Source organism: Anguilla rostrata, chromosome 17 (assembly GCF_018555375.3).
Source record: "Anguilla rostrata isolate EN2019 chromosome 17, ASM1855537v3, whole genome shotgun sequence".
NCBI lineage: Eukaryota > Metazoa > Chordata > Actinopteri > Anguilliformes > Anguillidae > Anguilla > Anguilla rostrata.
In genome coordinates, this window is record NC_057949.1 from 17,092,647 (window position 1) to 17,111,373 (window position 18,727).

The 18,727-nt window shown below is 45.4% G+C and overlaps 1 protein-coding gene across 3 annotated transcripts in view; it reads left to right on the top strand.

The window, feature by feature from the left end:
• The window catches only part of LOC135243536 (ETS translocation variant 4-like), a 35,083-nt gene that overhangs the window by 2,759 nt on the left and 13,597 nt on the right, over positions 1-18,727 (top strand). For all 3 annotated transcript variants that reach the window (XM_064315448.1, XM_064315446.1, XM_064315447.1), the window contains one exon: positions 8,942-8,995. In XM_064315448.1, the coding sequence (XP_064171518.1) occupies positions 8,942-8,995 (54 nt within the window). The remainder of the gene's footprint in view (positions 1-8,941; positions 8,996-18,727) is intronic.

An 18,727-nucleotide genomic window follows, 5' to 3' on the forward strand; every position in this document is an offset into this window, starting at 1 on the left:
AAAGCATTTTCCAAGTCAAATTAAGCAGATAATTGGTTTTGGTATGGAGGAACAGAGCTGGTCTATGTGAACCATGCCTTATGTGATATAAAATTAATAATGAGAAAGGATGGGAAAAAAAGGCAAATGCTTCATGCACAAACAACATCTGTTCTTTTTTCAAATTTTACAAATGTTAGGAAAGTATTCTGGCAACATGTACATGGTTGTGCGGTTGTACGTTGGTATACAGGGTACATTCAAATTGCAACTCTGGCATAACTTTGTAGTCATGTCATTTGCTTATCTAGGAACAAATGTGAATTCTTTCTCAGTCTGGTAGATAGTTCTTTGGGATTTGGAGAAGTACAACTTGTGGCAGTACATTTAAGGACTATGTTGATATTGGAGCCTGAATGTTGAAGCACTAGGCATTGTTCTGAATGGGAAGGCAAACAAGATCCCAAGAGCACCCCCATGGAATAATTAGGCTGGGACAGGCTGCATGATGAATTATTGTCTTCTCTGATATTTTCTGTAAGTCACTCAAGCATTGGACTAGGAGTACCAAAACATCCAGCCATAAGAACTGTAATTATCAAAGAAATGCAGCAATTTATAGAGCTACAATTTAATAATGGTGATAAATCTTCAAATTACCATTAAGGAAAATAAATTGCATGAGGTTCGGGTGTAATAACATAGTCTGCAATCCTTGAAATGGCCCTCCACGTAGAGCAAAGCCTATTATTCCCGGAGTTTGTCTGGGTAAAGCTTTTAGTTGTGCTTCAAAGAACATCACGGGATCCTCTTTAAATCCTCAAAGAGAGCTGAATCACCTGGAAAAATAGAAATCAAAAGCGCCTCTTCCTGTTTTGTGATCTGTGATGCGTGTGGTTCTCAGAGCTATGTTTGCGAATGGAGTACCGCTTGGCGATGCGAAGAGCTGCGCTGTTGTGGCGAGCGCTGGCGACGCGCTGCGTCAGAACGGCCGCAGACGCCGCCCGTAACCGAGAGACATGTGCCGTTCCACATGTTCCATACATGCTGTTTTTTAGGAAATCTATGGCCTGGCTGTTTTTACCCCTATGACATGTGTAAAAATCCGTTCATCCGTTTACCAATGGTAAAAAATAGTGGTTAATCGACTTGGTGTGTGTGTGTGTGTGTGTGTGTGTGTGTGTGACCACCTTCAGTCTGTAGCTGCTATCTCAAACAGACATAGGTGAAAGCCTGCTTAATGACTGAGGGAATAGGAAATGCCGGGGCAGAAGCCGCATTAAAACACAGGCCCAGTCATGTTCAAGCACCGGTGTGAAATTGGCCCTTTAGGAGAGCTTCCATACAGTTTAAGGAGAAAGGGCCCAGTTCTCATTTATGGCCTAAGCAATTTGATTTTGGTTTCTGTGTCTTTATCCTTTGTTATACGTCAGAGAACGGTGTCAGGTTGTGAGACGCAAGCCAGTGGTCATAGAATGGCTGCAGTCAGTGAAACCAATTCAGTTCAAATGTGGAGGAAGGTTTCTGTGAACATACATTGTAAAATTCCCTTTTAAAGGAAACCTATAAATGTCTCTGGAATATTACGCATAATTTACCTTTTAGTCATCATTTGATCTCTACATCTAATGGAGGCTAACATAAATTTTAAGTGTCCTGGGGGGAAAGTCTATTACTATTTGATGAGATCATGAGAAAGTGTTTAGTTAGGCATAACAAGCTCACCGATTAACGTCAATGGGAAATTTTCACCTTTTGTTCATTATAAACTATAATTTTCTAATGTCTAATGTTCTCTAGTTAAATGCCCTGAAACAAGGCTATAAACTGACCAGACCAAAATAACATTGCCAACCAAAAAGAAACAAATGTCACAGATTCTGCCACAACTGAATCTTTGGGGCACACACACACGCACACACATGCACTCATACACACACACACACACAACACAACTCACACCACTCACCCCCACACTCACCTTACACACCACACAACTCACACAACACACACCAACTCACACACCGCACACTCACACACACACACCACACACACACACACACACACACCACACACACACCACCCACCCAGTGACCAGGATCTCTCTCGACTGTGCCCCGGAATACAGTTCAGAAATGGCGCTAATCTTTGAAGGGAGATTAAAATAACCGCTGGGCTGAGCGGGGTTGTGAATGCCCTGGGAACCCGCTCCCCGTTTCCGGACGCTTTAATTAGCGATCATGTCACTGGGCGATCGCGGGATGTATGATTCACTGGCGGTGTAAACAGAACAACTCTGGAGGCCCGCCACAAACAAACAGTGAAAATATGAGAGCTGAATCCACCCCCCCCCCCGGACAAGAAGGTTCTGAATGGGCTGTGGAGCCTGTCTCATCATGTTCACTTTTGTATGAATGAGCTCCACCCAGGATATCCCCCTACAAAAAAAAAAAAAAAATCTGGGCATACACCAAAAAAATTAAGGAAACACACACACGAACTCACACACACACACAAATATGCACACACAAAACAAGAAAAAACAGACACACACACACGCAGAAAACATACACACACACACACACAAATTTGCACACACAAAAAAAAAAAACAGACACACACACACACACACACAGAAAACACCCACCCACACACAGAAAAGCAAGCGTCTTGCACTGTCTTGAGCCTCACTGCCCTGGAGACATTGCTGCTGGAATCCGACCGCAGATGCACGCAGACGGCCTGGATAGAGCGCAGGGGTTAAGTCCCAGTCAGCCAGCAAAGGGCGCGCAGAGTCCCAGACTGTCATTAATATCTCCCTAAAACCAATCGGATGTGCCCCGTTTCAGGCGTGTTGGAACTAGCGGTTGTGATTTATTGCTTTGAAAGATGTGGCACCTCAAAAACGCTGGATTGATTCTCATTAGACTGCCCCGGCTTTAACCTGTCCCTCAGGGCAAACTGTGAAAACTCTTGCGAAACGAAGGTCATGGTGTTTCCAAAACATGAGAACTGCATTTTAGAAAGCAGCATAACAAATCTGCACAGGAATAAGGGAAAAATAAGGTTCAGTGTTTCCATGGAGCAAGACAGCAACAAACTGAATTCAAATTTAGAAAACTCTTGCCTCCAAATTGTCTACCGCTTGTGAGCCTTAGAGCTGAATTAAAATCCTGACAGCCAGCAGACAAAAGAGTGTGTTCAGGTTGAGAGTCGGGCAACACTTACGGGGGAGTGTGATGTCACAGGCATCGGGCAGTCCGTGAGGACCGTGAAGACTTGCTGTTTGCAATGCATTCTGGGGAAGTGCTGAGGAGTTCTTATGGGGACCTGTGAGGGGACAGTACTAGCAGTAGCAGTAAGGGTTGCCATGGAATATAATCCACGGTTCACCAGCAGGGAAAATGCAACAGTCCTTATGAGGGGTATTCTGCCATATTGGTATGCCTTTCAAATGTTTGATTACATTTTTAAAATACCACAAGACAAACGAGAGTCGTCTGTAATCCTCCAGCAGCTAATCCATTTAAATTGGATCACAATTTCAAAATCACCATTTCAGGATAAAAATATCATCAATGCCTCAATGACTCGTGACAAAATGATTCAATTTCGTTACGGGTAAAAATAGCACTGAAATTTAATCTTTTTTTTGGAAGTCTAGTGCAATGAAAATGATATTACACCGACACGTGAATTGACCTGAGATTCACAAGGCACATCAGCAACGGACACTGCATCAGAAAAAGGGTCGTGCACACACCGGCCGTTCTGCGAATGATATTCCATTTCTCTGAACTTCCATCTCAGGCTTTAAAGAGGACCAGTAACATCCTCTGGCCCGTTTATAAACTCCGATGGAATGACGAGAACCAAAAGCTCCAATCTGTAAAAAAAAAAAAAAAAAAAGAAAAAAAAGGGGGGCGAGTTAAAGGAAGGGCGGATCATAAATAATCTCTTCCACTTGACCCAGTTTCTATGGGAGAGGCCATCCCCTCCAGACCAACTGTCCGCTGAGGGGTGTATCGGTGGGGGTAACTAGGCGGGTGAACCTCGGAGAGGTCCAAAAGCGTTTGGGTCACCCTGCGCCACAAGCTTAGGCCCCTGTCCTGGCGTATCGCAGCGCCCCCCATGGTCAGATTTTAGGTTTCAGGGGGCACGCCAGGGATGCAGATCAGGGCCGGCCAGAAGCAAGGCCGTTAAGCTGGGCTCAGGTCCCGCCCCTCCCCCCCATCTGCGCCCAATAAGCACACAGCAGGGGCGTCGATAAATCACTGCAACGACTCCCTGATCCAGGGTCAGTTTCGGGTTTTCCCCAGAAACGGGCTGGGCTGAGGGTGCTCTGGAGAGCAGTATGGGGGACTGCTTCAAGGGTGAGACCGCAGATTCCCAGTCCCTCTGTGGGCTGCTGCTGCTGCTGGATCCTTCAGCAAAACTGCAGTAATAACAGTCATAATACATGTAAAAATGTGGCTGGCTGTACATTCTTACATATTATACATTATGTTCGATTATAAGCTGTGTCTAAGTTGCTCTGGATATATGTGTCTGCTAAGCAAATAAGATACCATTTATCTGAATAAGGCAAATTAGCCAGATTAGCCCTGAGGTGGCTATTATATCTGGAGCTTGACACAAAAACAGCACACATCATCTCACTGGCCAAATCGCATTAAGCGCTGCGATCAAGACATGGTGGGCGAGGCTAATGATCAGCGAATAACTTGGGGAACATTTCAATCAAAGCATAATGACGTTTGGGCTTAGTGTTCAATGATGAATTTAGCATTTCAGTGTTGCTTATTTTTTGTTCCTTTATACATCATTCGTATCTTTAAGGATTAAAAGTTAACAAAAGCAGCAACGCCTGATTCTTTTAGAAGACCCAAATGGCTCAGTGAGTCAACCCTCGGCCCTGCGTCTGTGACAGCCGAAATGTTTGAAGTGTTTACGTTGTACTGAACATCTGGTTCGGCCTGGAACAGGCGGACGGCAGTGATGCTAAAACACTTGGTTCTTTGTGGTAGAGTACGGCTCTTAGGACGAAAGGCCCAGCGTTACAGAACCCGTGCTCCCTCGAGGGGCGGTGTTTTCGAGTTCGGTATCCGAGCGACTGGGCCGCGCACATGCGCGCGAGGCACTGTGGGAGTGTGGCGTCGGAGGCTGCGGCGGACAGAGCCCTCGTGTGATTGGCTTTCTTCTTCAGCCCCTGCCCGTGCGCTCAGGCTCAGGAGATGGGAAGGGAAACCCTCTTCCTCTGGAACTCTGAAGCAGAAGTTTGAGCACTAGCAGAGTAAAACATCCATGGTCCGGTTTGATCTCATTCATTTGACTAAGACTTCACAAAGTCAGCGTGACCCAAATGTGCACCAAACCTCGACCAGGGCCAGAAGTCTGAGAAAACAGTGGGTAGTCTGCTCTATGCAGATCGGCTAGTCTTTGTTGCTTCAGACATACTCAAGTACAGAGACCACAACGACATGACAGCACAACACTGATGGTCAGCATATCGTAGAGGACCTCTCTGATGTCGTTGGAACAGCCTTAGAATGTTCTGTTCAGCCATTCCCCTTTAGAAAAATAACATAACTTGTTCAGTTGGCTAAATGATAACCATCTGGGGACACTACCAGTTTCTATGCGACATACCTGGAATGTTTTTCTGTGACTTACAGAACTTGTTTGGAACAATAAATATGGTTTTAAGACGGTTGTTTGGGGGAATGTTTTCACCACAACATTACTTCATGACAAAGTGAGAACGTAACTGGATTGTTCCCCAGTGTTCTTGGAAAAGTTCTAGCTAGCTGCAGAACTGGAAAGACGTTCGTCTGACAGAGAATGGCTGAGCGAACAACGTGAAGTGTTTGCTGTTTTTATCTTGGTGGGGAAGTTTCTTCACCCCAGGCAGTGTGCGTAATTACAGTAAACAGGTGTTAGGAAGTGCAAACGAATACATGTGTACTGCAGAAAAAACAATAATTAACATACTTAAAAAAAAAAACAATTGTGAAGGATGGCGACTTCAGACTACTGAAAATTTTTTTGCTCATCTTGAAAAAATGGCATTGGTTTTATTTCCGATTTTGGGAAATGGAAGGGGTTTTAATCTCTGATTTTCAAACTTTCCTCACTATTCTATCAGAAAGATCTCTGGCTTTGTATCTGACAACGGAGGCAGGCTATGAGAATGTCCATCTGCTATGGCAATCCAAATGGGTTTTTTATATGTACGTGTGGGTAGAGTATTCGTTGAATATAAGCAAGCAAATTCAGAAATTTTCTGTAAAAATGGATTTCCACTGTGACAAATGAATGGAGATTTAAAAAAAACAATAAAAATTCTTTAAAAATTGAATTATAAAGGAAGAAAAGTGAGATTGAAACTGATCAGCTTTGAATCAATAACAAGGGTGTTCCCCACATGAACAGACAGACGAGATTCTTTCAGGGCACCTTTGTAGTCCAGGATTTGTGCCAGGCAAACATTCGGGTGTTAGGGAGAAAAGCAAAGAGCAATATTTCTGCCCACTGTTGGCATCATAACAGGGCTGCATCAAAGGGAAGGTGCGTGTGTTTGGAGTACGATACGCCAGACGTGTTTGGCTGTGAATGAATAAGCATGGGTGTGTGTGTATGCATTCTGTCTGCAAATATGTGCGCACTGTGTGTGTGTGTGTGAGTGTGTACCCTGTGTGTATGTGCGTGTGTGCATGAGTGTGTGTGTGCTCTGCAGTGGTAAAACCATGTCCATATGCAGCTGCTTCCCCAAGTGTTTGTAGCGGAAATGCAAAAAGAGGAAGTGGGAGTGGGGGTGGGGGCAGGCTCTGATTGTTTACTCTATTCTGCACTGAAATGATTATCAGCCTTGCAGAATACTCACCCCCATTCTTTCACTCCGATATCCCTGAACTAGCTCTTCTCTGCCACAGCCGTGCACACACACTCTCTCTCACTCTGTTCCTCCCAGTTCCCCTCCCCCCTCTTCCCAAATTAGTGCTCATCATAGGCCTCAAAATAGGTGATCCATTTGTATTGTGATTGGAGTCGATTAGATTTTCTGTTTGTATGGGCCCTCGTTGTTTTCTTCAATGGCATCAGTGTGAATCTTGATGTTTCAGCGGTATGTGTCATGTTCCTTTTTTTTTTCATTACGCCAGGTGAAAAAATGCAGTTCTTGGAAGAGCACACTTTGGAGGCGTGGCCTGTGAATTGTTTTGTACAGTAAGCCTGGGTGGCAGCGGAGATTAAACTGAATGTCTGTGCTGTCAGGGCAGAGGAAGGTTAAAAGTTCAAGTGTAATGAGCTCTAGTTCTATCCCTGCCCCGCCCTTCCCACCAGTGTTCCGCCCGAGTATGTCTAGCACCCCCAGAACCACACTAATTAATCTATTAATTATACTATTAATGACCCATCCCTGGTTCCCTGGTAAAGCAGGGCTGGATGACTTACATTCCACTGCTGATCAGGCCCTGCATCTCTCAGAACCAAAGACTTAATCTGTGCCTTGAAAGGGTGAGCGGTATCCCACACACCAAGATCTGAAACAGGCCCCACCCAGGAATTTTTTTTTTACTTGTTATTTTTGCTACAAAGGGGTGGAGCCATGCGTGATGGAGACTGTAGAAACCACAAAGCCACCCCTCCCCCCCCCCCCTTCCTCTGATCCCCTGATCCCTCCCCCCTATAATATCGATCATCTGTACAAAGGAAAGAGCTGCTCAACCAGGAGATCACTGCAGTGCTCATGAACTCGCGTTTCACTGATAAACACAGAGCGAGAAGCAGGACCCCCGCACGGCCATTTGCAAGCTCAGAGACCGGCCGGGTTCTCCATCCAGCACTGCTGCGGCTTATTAATGGTCAGGAACAGGGAATGGAGAAATTAGGTCAGGTGTGGCTGGAGCTTTTGTGAAATGGTGCGTGCCAGATTAAAGTGCAAGTCAGATGGCTATTCACTGGCTACATGATGCACTAGGTCACATTGGGAACACATTTAAATGAACACAATTCTTTCGGAAAAAGTGGCAATGATCAATCTTCATAAATGGGTATCGTGTGATATCATTTTCAGTCTCAGGAAGGATTACAAAAAATGGGAAACCACAACCTGAGGGCCTGTATGTCACAGTATCCCACTATTCTGTAGGTTTTAGAGATGCCCTTCAATCAGCAGTTAATCAACACCTGGAATGTAAAAGGAAGTAGTGTTCTGATCCAGGCAATTATTCCTATCACGTAATCAAATCTGTTTGTGGAATGAAAACCGGAGTCCTCTGAGGCCCTTCGCCCCTGAGCCAGTGGCTAATAGAGCACTTTCTCGCTGGCGGTAACCTCCTAATGCGATAATTTCAGCGTATCTGAAGAGAGGGCTCGGACAGGAGAGCCCAAAAATCAGAGAATGTTAGCGTAGCGGACGTACGGATTTCGGCGTGCGATTGACAGCGGCGTGCACTGCTGCTCTCGCTTTCGGCGAAATGGTGGCGAGACGCCGCGCTGGCGCAGTGACCCCACCTCGGCACGCCGAGGGGGCAGCCAGAAGCTGCCAGAAGCCTCCGTGACCGGGTCGGTTATTCACTCGAGACATCAAAGGGAAACGGCATCTGAGCATCGAATCGGCTAGCTGGGAATCCTGCTAATTAAGTGTCTTTCTCTGAGCCTGCAGAGCCGCTGAAACCCAACTGCCTTGGCATTAGCATGCGGCGCGCTATCGTATGAATTCCGGGGCTAGGAGGATAAACCTGATCTCCCAGTGTTAATTGGGCTATTTGCCCAGCTGGGGATACTGACTAGAGTTTTGGTGGCCCCAAAGTTCTCCAACATAAATCACACCCACCACTTAATAGCTGAATTATGTGGCCAAGGGATGGTTGTGGCCCAAAAAGACTATATATGAGTGTCTATGCCAGCAGATGGTTCTGGATACTGACTTTACTTTTTATCCTTTTTTCCCCCATTTCAGCTCAGGTTCCCGACAGCGACGAGCAGTTTGTCCCAGACTTCCATTCAGAAAACTGTGAGTAGAGCGCCTGCCATTTGCGTGCGAGCGTGCACGTGTGTCCACGGGTGTGCATGTGTTTGCGCGTGAAATCATGTGGGGCGCTTAGCCACAAGCTGCCCTGCCACTTTTATTCTCAACAGAAATATCTCCTGAAGAGAAATCCTTTTTCAAAGGCACATACATAATATGCGTGCTCAGAGTTTAAGGATTCCTCTCAAATGCCTGGACATTGTTCCTTCCCATTAATTTGCATGTGTTTGAAGGAAAGAAACCTCCACGTAACAGCACAGGAAGCCGGTGAAAGGCAATTCAAGAGTGTGTGATTGAAAGAGCCACCTTTGTCTCTGATGTGTGTGCTTGAGGGGGGTGGGGGAAGTTGGGCAAATGAAAAGGAAAATTCTAGCACAGTGCAATAACAAGGGCTGCTTTTGAAATGGTTTCCTGTTTTTGTTAAAAGTCAACAACTTTGGTTGTTGACTGGGCACTGGCGGGGTGTGTGCACTGTATGCACAAACTCCAGACTTTTGCTGTGCACCTTGTACTGTAGTCCAGTCTGTCTGTTAATAGACAAGGAGGAGGGCTGTTCTGGTTCACTTCACGCACAAAGCCTGGTCAAAACCAATTCATGGCTCCACAATCAATAAACAAATGAAGGATTTGCTAAAGATAACTATCATCTCAAAGCCAGCCCAACGGTTCTCAGTCAGCCTATTAGAGGAGCTCTTGGTGACATCGTCCACTGCTGCCTTTTTGTGTCAAATATTCCCATGGAAAAGGGAGTCAAAAGTCAAAGCACCAATCCTGAAGGAAGACAAGTGCCTGTCAATCAAACCTTAATTGCTCCTCAAGTGCGGCATTCTTCCAGCTCCTGAATCTCAGCCAGGGAGCGTACAGATTTAACCCCACCGCAGCTCCCTGTGCAAACATTTGGACGCGAAGCAACTTCTCCACGGGGCGACATTGACCGATGTGCCCTTAAAGGCATTGTTCCCGTCTGGCGTGTGACAAGGAGAGGAAGTGGAGATGAGCTCCAGGGCATGGGAGGGGGGAAGAGGTCAGACTCACTTAACCCTGTCTAACGGACTCCCATTCACTCTGACACATCCTGCCCATTCATCGGCTGGACTCGTGTGGGTAATGCGCAATTTAAGTGGCAATTTGTTGACAGTCCCTTCTGCCTCACTCTGTGGAACAGGGCTCTGATTGATTCATACGTTAGCCAGGCCGGCCCAACTGCTCAGGCTCTGGAGGAGACGAGGATCGTCCATTTTATCTCCACCAGCTGAAACCTTTAAACATCCGTTTGTCCCTTATACAAATCCACAAACATGTGGTTCCCCATGTCCACATTCTTTAAACATTTTATCCTGGTCTATACGTAGAATTTGGTTCCTCCTTTCAAGGACAGCACTGAAAATTTTCCAAGCAACCCAAACTGGAGCATGTGATTCTGGATCAAGCTCCAAAATACACAAATCGCAGGAAAAGTATGTTCCGTTAAGGGGGCCGAACATTCTCCTAGTCCTCATAAGGCTTCATTTTCCTAAACATAGCTGCAGACAGGAAACTGGCAACTCTCAATCCAAAAAAGAAAAAGAATTTCGCCCTTAAAAGGGACCCATGTTACCAAAGAGGTTTTTTAGAAATGACAGTGAACCCAAGCACGCCATCAGTGGGACCATCTCCACCCCTTAAGCAACTAAACGTTTTGTATGCTTCTTTCTAAGACAACACAGTCAGAACTTTGGAGGCCCAGGCCTGTACACAGGTCTTCTAATGAAACCTCCAATCCTCGTTTGGCCAAACCAACATGGAGTGCTTGGGGCAATATCAGATGGTCGGAGCGGAGACTTAGCTGGCTCTCCATGGTCTGTATGGGGAGGGGGAGGGAGAAGAGGGGAAGGAGAGCAGCTGAACACTCAGGAATGTCAGTTTGTGGGGGGGTTCACTTGTTGTGCAATACCTCTATGTCTGGCAAACTCATCTAGGCCCATTTCCTTTTTTCCCAGTGCGGCTGCTTGTTTGCGTTCAGCGTTGCTAACGAGCAGGCTGTGTTATTCAAGTTTCCCCAGGACCTAACGCTTGATGTTCTCTTTTTAAGAAAATGCACTCTTATGGTAGATGACACCATTTGGTTAGGCAAAAATGCATTTTTTTCCACTTGAGATAGAATAGAATTTCAGAGCTTAATCAGCAATGCAGCCACTAATCCCTCAAAGGGATTTGGAGTTCTTTGTTACATCTTCAGGGTTTTCTTTCCACCATGAACCTGAAGTCTTCTTTGGCCCACCGGAAAGGGTCAGGCTGCACTGGGGGGTGTTGGGGGCCGCTTAAAACAGCCCTGTTGTCCAGACTGCAAAACTCTGGTTCTCTGATTTGTTTCTAATTCACACAGGAATATATGAACATTTTAATATTCTCTATGTCCTTCTACCTCTCACTGTCTTGTCTTGTCCCTGTGTCTGCCTGTCAGTGCAATATGACACGGTGGCTTTACTCTTGTCTTCCTCTCTAACAGAAACACGCTGCACCCTGGTCCAGCAGGGCCACAGCGTGCAGTCTCTCAGCCTGGCCAAACACCACAAAACCAATCACTTAAACTGAGTCAGTTCAGATTCCCACCACATTTTTCTTTCCCCATGAATGAGTTTGATCTTAAACTCCTAAAACACTGGAGCACCCCCACCCCCCACTCCCACCCCCTCTGTTCACACTGTTTGGGCACTGTCCCCACTATCTGAGTGGTGAGTTGACTGTTTTAATGTGTTTAATCCAAGAATTTACTATTTGGACAAATTGTTGAAAACTTAGCAATTATGGAGGATGTTCTTATAAATTTAGCCTCCATTTTGTAGTTTTGTAGGCAGGACTGAAACGGTGTGAGCTTGAGCTATATTCCGATAGGACCACAACTGCAACATTATTTGAAGCTCTGCTGCTCCGTGCTATTCTGTGATCCTTTTCTGAATGAAAGCACCACCAAGCCCCCCTTTCCCCTCTTCTTAGTGTTTCCTTTGTGTCAAGTTGTTCCTCTCCTGTTCACTGCTGGGTCCTTTGGCTCGTTCCCCCTAGCCCCCCCCCAGCCCTCCTCAACTCCCCCCAGTAAAAAATATGCATCCCTGGTTTTTTTTAACTTTACAAAACACAGGTGCTAGGCAACAGGTCCTCTAACACAAGCAAAAAGTCAACATCACTCAGTGCATTCACCTGACACACATAACCAAGTTCAAGCTCACAACTGCACGAATACTCGTGCAATATACTACACAGTCATTTTTAATGCTTGTATAATCACGTAAAATCAAGAAAACATAAACAAATACCATACTACTTTTTCTCTCCTTCCCCTCCTTCCCTCCCTCCCTCCCTCCCTCTCTCTCTCTCTCTCTCCACATGCTCTGTACTTCCCCCAGCTCTGCACACACAGACGGCAGTATTTATTTTTTCCCCTGCTGTTTTTATGAATGGGCTGGTTGTGAGGGGCTGGCTCAGGCGGCGCACTGGGCATTGGGGAATCTCCATTCACTGGTTTCAGTTCCTCTGAGCGGGGTACTGAAAGAGTGGCCGTGTGCGCTTTATTACAGCCTTGGGGGTGGGGGGGGCGCTCTGGGAGGGACAGTGGTGGGGGGCTGGGGGGAGGAGGAGGAGGACGAGGAAGAGACTGGCTGGTCTTAATGCAAACCAGCCAGGGACGTCTGGCTGTAAATATTCCCACAAAGTTTTCTTCCCCTGGAGGGTGACGCAGAACAAGAGGCAGCAGATGGGCAGTGGGAGCCTGATGGCAAGCCAATGGTCGTGGCTCGCTTTCGCTATGAGCACGGCCTGCTATCGCTATGAGCAATGCCTGTTATCGCTATGAACAAGACCCGTTGTCACTATGATCATAACTATGATCATGGCTCGGTATTGCTATGAACTGGCTGAGTTCGTGGACTGAAGAAACACACGATACTTTCTGACCCCTGGACTTTCTACCTCTGGCCCTCGCAGCCCACCGTGGAGAATGCTGTGCGTCTGCCGAGCCGAACGCCAGTGGGCCCGTAGGCTTCTAACCACTCACATCTGCAGTTGATAAGTTAATAAGGCAGTTAAATGCCTTGGAAGACCGGGGCTATGCGCTGACGTGGAATGTGACGTGGAAGGGGGAGAGTGTGGAGCCAAAGTGGGACCAGCACTGGTCTTAAAACTATGCGAGAGACTAAGGAGAATAATCAGTGTGATTCAGTTTTAGGCCAAGTGACTCTTTTGCAGGTTTGGGGTGGGGGGGCTATCCCAGCATGATCGCCAATCCCTCGCAGGGCCCACACACCATTCACTCACACATTGATACCTGAGGGCAATTTAGACTCTCCAGTTAGCCTAATCTGCATGTCTGTGGGAAGAAACCGGAGTACCCGACGGAGACCTACGCGGACGCAGGGAGAGCACACAGAAAGGCCCTCAGCCGGGATTTCCAGCCTAAATCCACTAAGTACATATGTGGTCATGATTGTAACAACCGCTGAAGAAAAATACCCTCAAAGATGTCCTTCCCCTCACCCTCATTAAGTGCATTCTGTAATAAGCTGAACAACAATGTGCAAATCCTTTTTACAACCTCTTATCTAAGCTGGGTGTTCTGAAACTTGCGTTTCCTTCTGGCAACAAACCCTGTTTCCAGGTCACCTCTTAGTCTGCGGGGGCGATGGTGAAAGTGCATCTGCTGGCTTGGCAGGCGGCTGTGGCACAGTTATGACCCCCTGGCATGGCACCAAATGGGCAATGATTAATTCCTGTTCCAGAGTGGTTTTTCCACACAGTGATAATGGCGCAGTGAGGATGGTTCTGTTTTCTCCAGTTTAAATTACACCTGGATGTCCTGTAATGTGTAAAAAGCAGACACACACAAAAAGTGAAGTTAGAGAATGGTAGTGGAATTATCACAAACAGAGTGATGTAGATGGCAATGACAGATAAACATTCAGACCTTTAAATACCAACAGTCTTTTTAAAGTGCAACCCCGGATGCTTCCTTGTCTGTGACTACATGGTTGGCTTGAATATATGGACAGGACAGAGTGGGCAGTGATATTGCTTACAGCAAGATTAGTATTTTTCTCATTTTGTGGGCACATCTGCCAACCACACTTACTGGTGCATCTGTAATATACACAAATAATCAAAAATAATAGCATTACACATTATCATTTATGTGCAATATATTTTAAATTCAGTGTCTAATTATATTTTTAAAATCTATATAGAAATTCCATTTATAACAGCTTAGCTACACATGCTACGTTCCTTTCCTGGAACGTAGCATGTGTATGGCATTTAATGTTTGCCCTATCACAATGCTAGGTGTTAGAACAACCATTAGAAACATAAAACAGAACAGGCAACATAATGAATGTTTTATATGAAAAAAGACTACTATACTACAAAACCTAGTTACTAGTAGCTATTACTAGTAGTCAGACGATGCTAGGAAGCTTCCAATTCAATGATTTGTTCTTTGAAGGACGATGCTCATTCCCTTCATCGTCCTTTTCGTCATCCTTTCTGCTACGTAACAGACCTGAAACGGTAGTGTTCTGAGGGTACACTGCTCTCACAGTGCATTCGGCAGCCATACCCTTGGGCTGTGCACTAATGCACTGTTTTTATATGGAAGAAAATGGGTCTGTCTGATTGCCAATGGTGTAACCAAACCCCCACCACACCCACAGTTAATTTATTCCCATCAAACCAGCCTCTTTTACAGCTCTGCCTGGTGTTACGAAATGACCAAAACTGAATTGAACACATCCTCATTTGTCAGTGCCTTGACATACGGCTTGCATTTGAAAATTGCACTTTGACTTTTAATATAGGGCCCATAGAGATGACCTTTTTTAGAGCAGGCAGTCCTCCCTCCCTGCATATTTTACACTTTGTACAGACGGGGAAAGTGGAGAAGGTTACAGACAGAGATGGGACCACAATACAGGAAGTGGCATAGCGGGAAATGGAACCCCAGCCTCATGGGGGGGATTTGTATAGAGGTTAAAAGTCAGGCCCCTAAGCACTGCATCGTACAGCCTCCCCTCAACCTTAATATTTAAGCACACAACGGTTACCATTTACCGCTCAGACCTTTTGCAATAATGTGTACATATTGTGATATGCAGGCTTAATTTAGCTTTCTGGAAAGAAACATGTTGCAAGTAAAAATTGCATTTCCTCATCCACTAGCAACTGATTGGTTCTTTAAAAAAAAAACAAACAAAAAAACAAAGTCAGTTTCAGGTCCTGGTTTCGATTAGATACCAGTACTTCATGTGGGCTTGCTGACTTCATTTAGGACAAAGACAATGGTGAAATATTTCCGCATTTTAATCGAACTGCAGGAGACCTACACTGTCTTACGCTGGAGACAACGTTCCTTTTCGTCTGCACTGCCAGTTTTACAGGTTCAGTATCAGTAGCTCAATACATAAATTCTACAGCAGCTGAGAGATCAATATAAGCATTAAACATTGAGAGGAGAAAGCTAAATTGGGGCCCCAGAGAGATTCGGTGCTGGGAGTCAATATTGCGGAAAATTTATTACCAGCGGCTCTTCTGCTTGTCATGCATATGTCACAGAGATGGGCCCATACTACAGCTGCAGGTTGCGATTGAATGCCATTAAGCTTGGGCGAAGGGGGCTTTTATTTCTCAACTAGTAAGGATGAATGTTGATTGAATCAAATCCAAAGTGAAGGACCAGTGTTGGTTGGATCAAGGCAAAAGTGCAGGCCTAATGATCACTGAATCTAGTCCAATGTGAAGGCCTAATGTTGACTGAATCTAGTCCAAAGTGAAGGCCTAATGTTGACTGAATCTAGTCAAATGTGAAGGAATGTTGATTGATCAGTCCAATGCGAAGGCCAAAGTGTTGACTGAATCTAGTCCAATGTGAAGGCCTAATGCTGACTGATCTAGCCAATGCGTAAGGCCTAAGGAGGAATCTAGGGCCTTGAGTGCATCAAACTTTGCTGAATCTAGTCCAAAGTTGCCTGTGCCTAGCTTGCCTGCAACATCCAAAGTGAAGACACAAATAGTTGATTGACCAGTCCAAAGGAATGCCAGTTTATTATGGGCCTGGAAAGGAGAACAGGCACGAGCATTCCCGTTTGTCGATCTTCCATATGCATTGGGCGTAACAGTCTTGAAGAAGGAAAGGGGAAATCTGTTGGACATCCTAACCTGGCTGTGATTGTGAGTTGACGGCAGCTGCCTGGCACAGTGGATAGACTGCGCCTGAAAGCCTCCAGTTCGATTCGCCGGAAGGAACTGCCGTTGTCCTTGAGCCAAGGACTTAATCTGCATTGCTCAGATTATCCGCTGTTAATGGATCTTCAGTATAAGTGGCATGTCAAAAATGATGAGTGCCGGATAAGGTGGATAAATCATGTAACTCTAATGTAGTGTAAGGGAGTTCCCACCCTTGTGTTGGGTTGCCTTTAGCATCATTCCTCCCTGTAATGGGGCTTTTTTAAAAACCAAATTTCATCTGTCTTGCATGTTTCCTCATCCCAGATGTAATAGGAAAATTATGGGATTATTACGTCAACCGAAAAAAAAAAAAAACAACGTCCCAAATCTCCTCACTTTTATACAAGGCTAGCTCAGATCCCTCTTTTAAGAGATGTTAGCTGTGTTTTGAGCAGAAAGTGGGTTTGGCACCCTTAATGCAGTTCTAAATCAACACTGAGAAACGAAGATAACCAACTTCAAGCAGGAATGACAGTACTGTTTATACAAGGTATCTTTTGAGAATCCCTTCTGTCCATCACATGAATCAATGGAGATATTCCCTCACTCAGAATAAAATAACTAACAAATCAGAATCTGCATCCTGGGGATGAGTGTTGGGTAGTATCCCAGTAACCAGTATCCTCCGTTTCAACATATACGTCCAAAGCAGTTCCGTTGACGTGGATTTCATCTCCATTGACGTATCAGTACAGATATCAGTAGGTCAAAGGTACACCGGATATCAATTTCTCAGTTATACTGCGCCTGCCTGCTGTACTTATTTCCACATTGCACTATACACACACCCTTTTGCACACACACTGCCAGACAAATTTCCAGAGAAATCAAAGGCAAGCAACCTTTTAGATGCGGGAACATATAGATTAATTTTTTTTTTTTTAATTATGTAAAACTGATAATTTCATTTTTTTAAAAGATCTGCAATATCGTTCTCATCGCACCCATTCTCTGAAATACAGCCCTCCTCGGCTGGATTAAATCAATGGCCCCTCCATCACATCCTCTGTGGAGCTGATACGGGACTTATGCCTTAGGGGTCAGAAAGCTTGTTTTTGCACCAATGATTAAAAAAAAAATAAAAAAAATGACGTAATACAGTTTTGTACTTGATGGGAAAAGTTTACACCCCTATCAGTGTAGAGCTAAACTGGTAGCTTATCTCATTTGGACTCAAAATGCTTCAACTTAGCGAAATGTGTTCCTCACCGGGCTGTACCACACAAAGGGAGTACACACTCACGCATACCCATGTGCACACACACACACACACACACAGCTGATAAGTGACATCAGGACCAGATGGTAATTGGACAGGAGGAATCTTCCAGCAGGTCAAACTGCACCCAAACAGCCTTCAACGAGCAGGCAAACAGGAGACCTGATTACAGATCAATCCTGCCTGCTGTTCATTTACCCCCGTTCACCACTTCATCCACATCAATCATCAGGATGCATGAAGAGAAGCTGTGATGTCACAGCACCCCTATCTTTGCAAACGATGCACACACTTCCCACAGAGGAGAGGCTTGAGCTCTTCAGTGTTTTTCATCAGAAGCTTAATGTCACTTAAATCTTGTGCTTCTGTCAAAGTTTTTAAAATTTTTTTTTAAAGAAATTCATTTTGAGTATCGCTCCTTTAGTTTTTCCCTCATCTTGCTTATGAGTAACAAGAGACAATTTGGCTTTTACTGAATCTCTTCTGTAATCAGATTGTGAGCTTTCTTCCTTTCCCTGCCCAGACGAACTTCCCCTGAAGGAACGGGGATTTTTCAGGGGGTCATCCCCTCTGTCCCTCAGTCCCCCTCTGTCCCTCGATCCCCTCTGTCCCTCGATCCCCCGCGCGGGTGTTGACGTAGGTGGGGGCTTTGTGCGTCTGTGTTTGAGTGCGGCTGGCAGAGGGAGAATCAGAGCTTCTGAATGTGAAAGGCCCGTGTTGACGTGGGTCCAGGGGCGTGCTTTGTTTCAGCGTGGACAATGAGGGCCGCTGGTGGGGGGGAGGGGGGGTGGTTTGTGGCGAGGTGTCGGTCAGGCGCGCGGAGAGAGAACCACAATGGGGCCTTCGTTTCCTAAACCGCTCAGCCGTGACCATCACCTCTCACCCGCCCCCCCACCTACTTAGCTCCTCTATTTACACAGCAAAAAAAGGCCCCTTTCAGCTCATTGTCGTTGGGATTCTCCCCCCCCCCACAAGATCTCCGTCAAACTTGTCAATTTACACTGTGAAGCCACTAAAATGAAATTAAAGGGTAGCATCTGTTTATAAAAAACACTTCCTGTTGCTCATATGTATGTGTAAAACAATATTAAAAAACAGATAGTAGACAAAAACAATAAACAAAAATAGCTAGGCATTAAAATAATTTTTACCATTTTCATTTAAATGCTTTCAATTTATTTAAATAATTGCTGCTGGCTCTGTTGATGACCGTAAAACAAAAGCCAGCATTTCAAGACACATGCATTTTC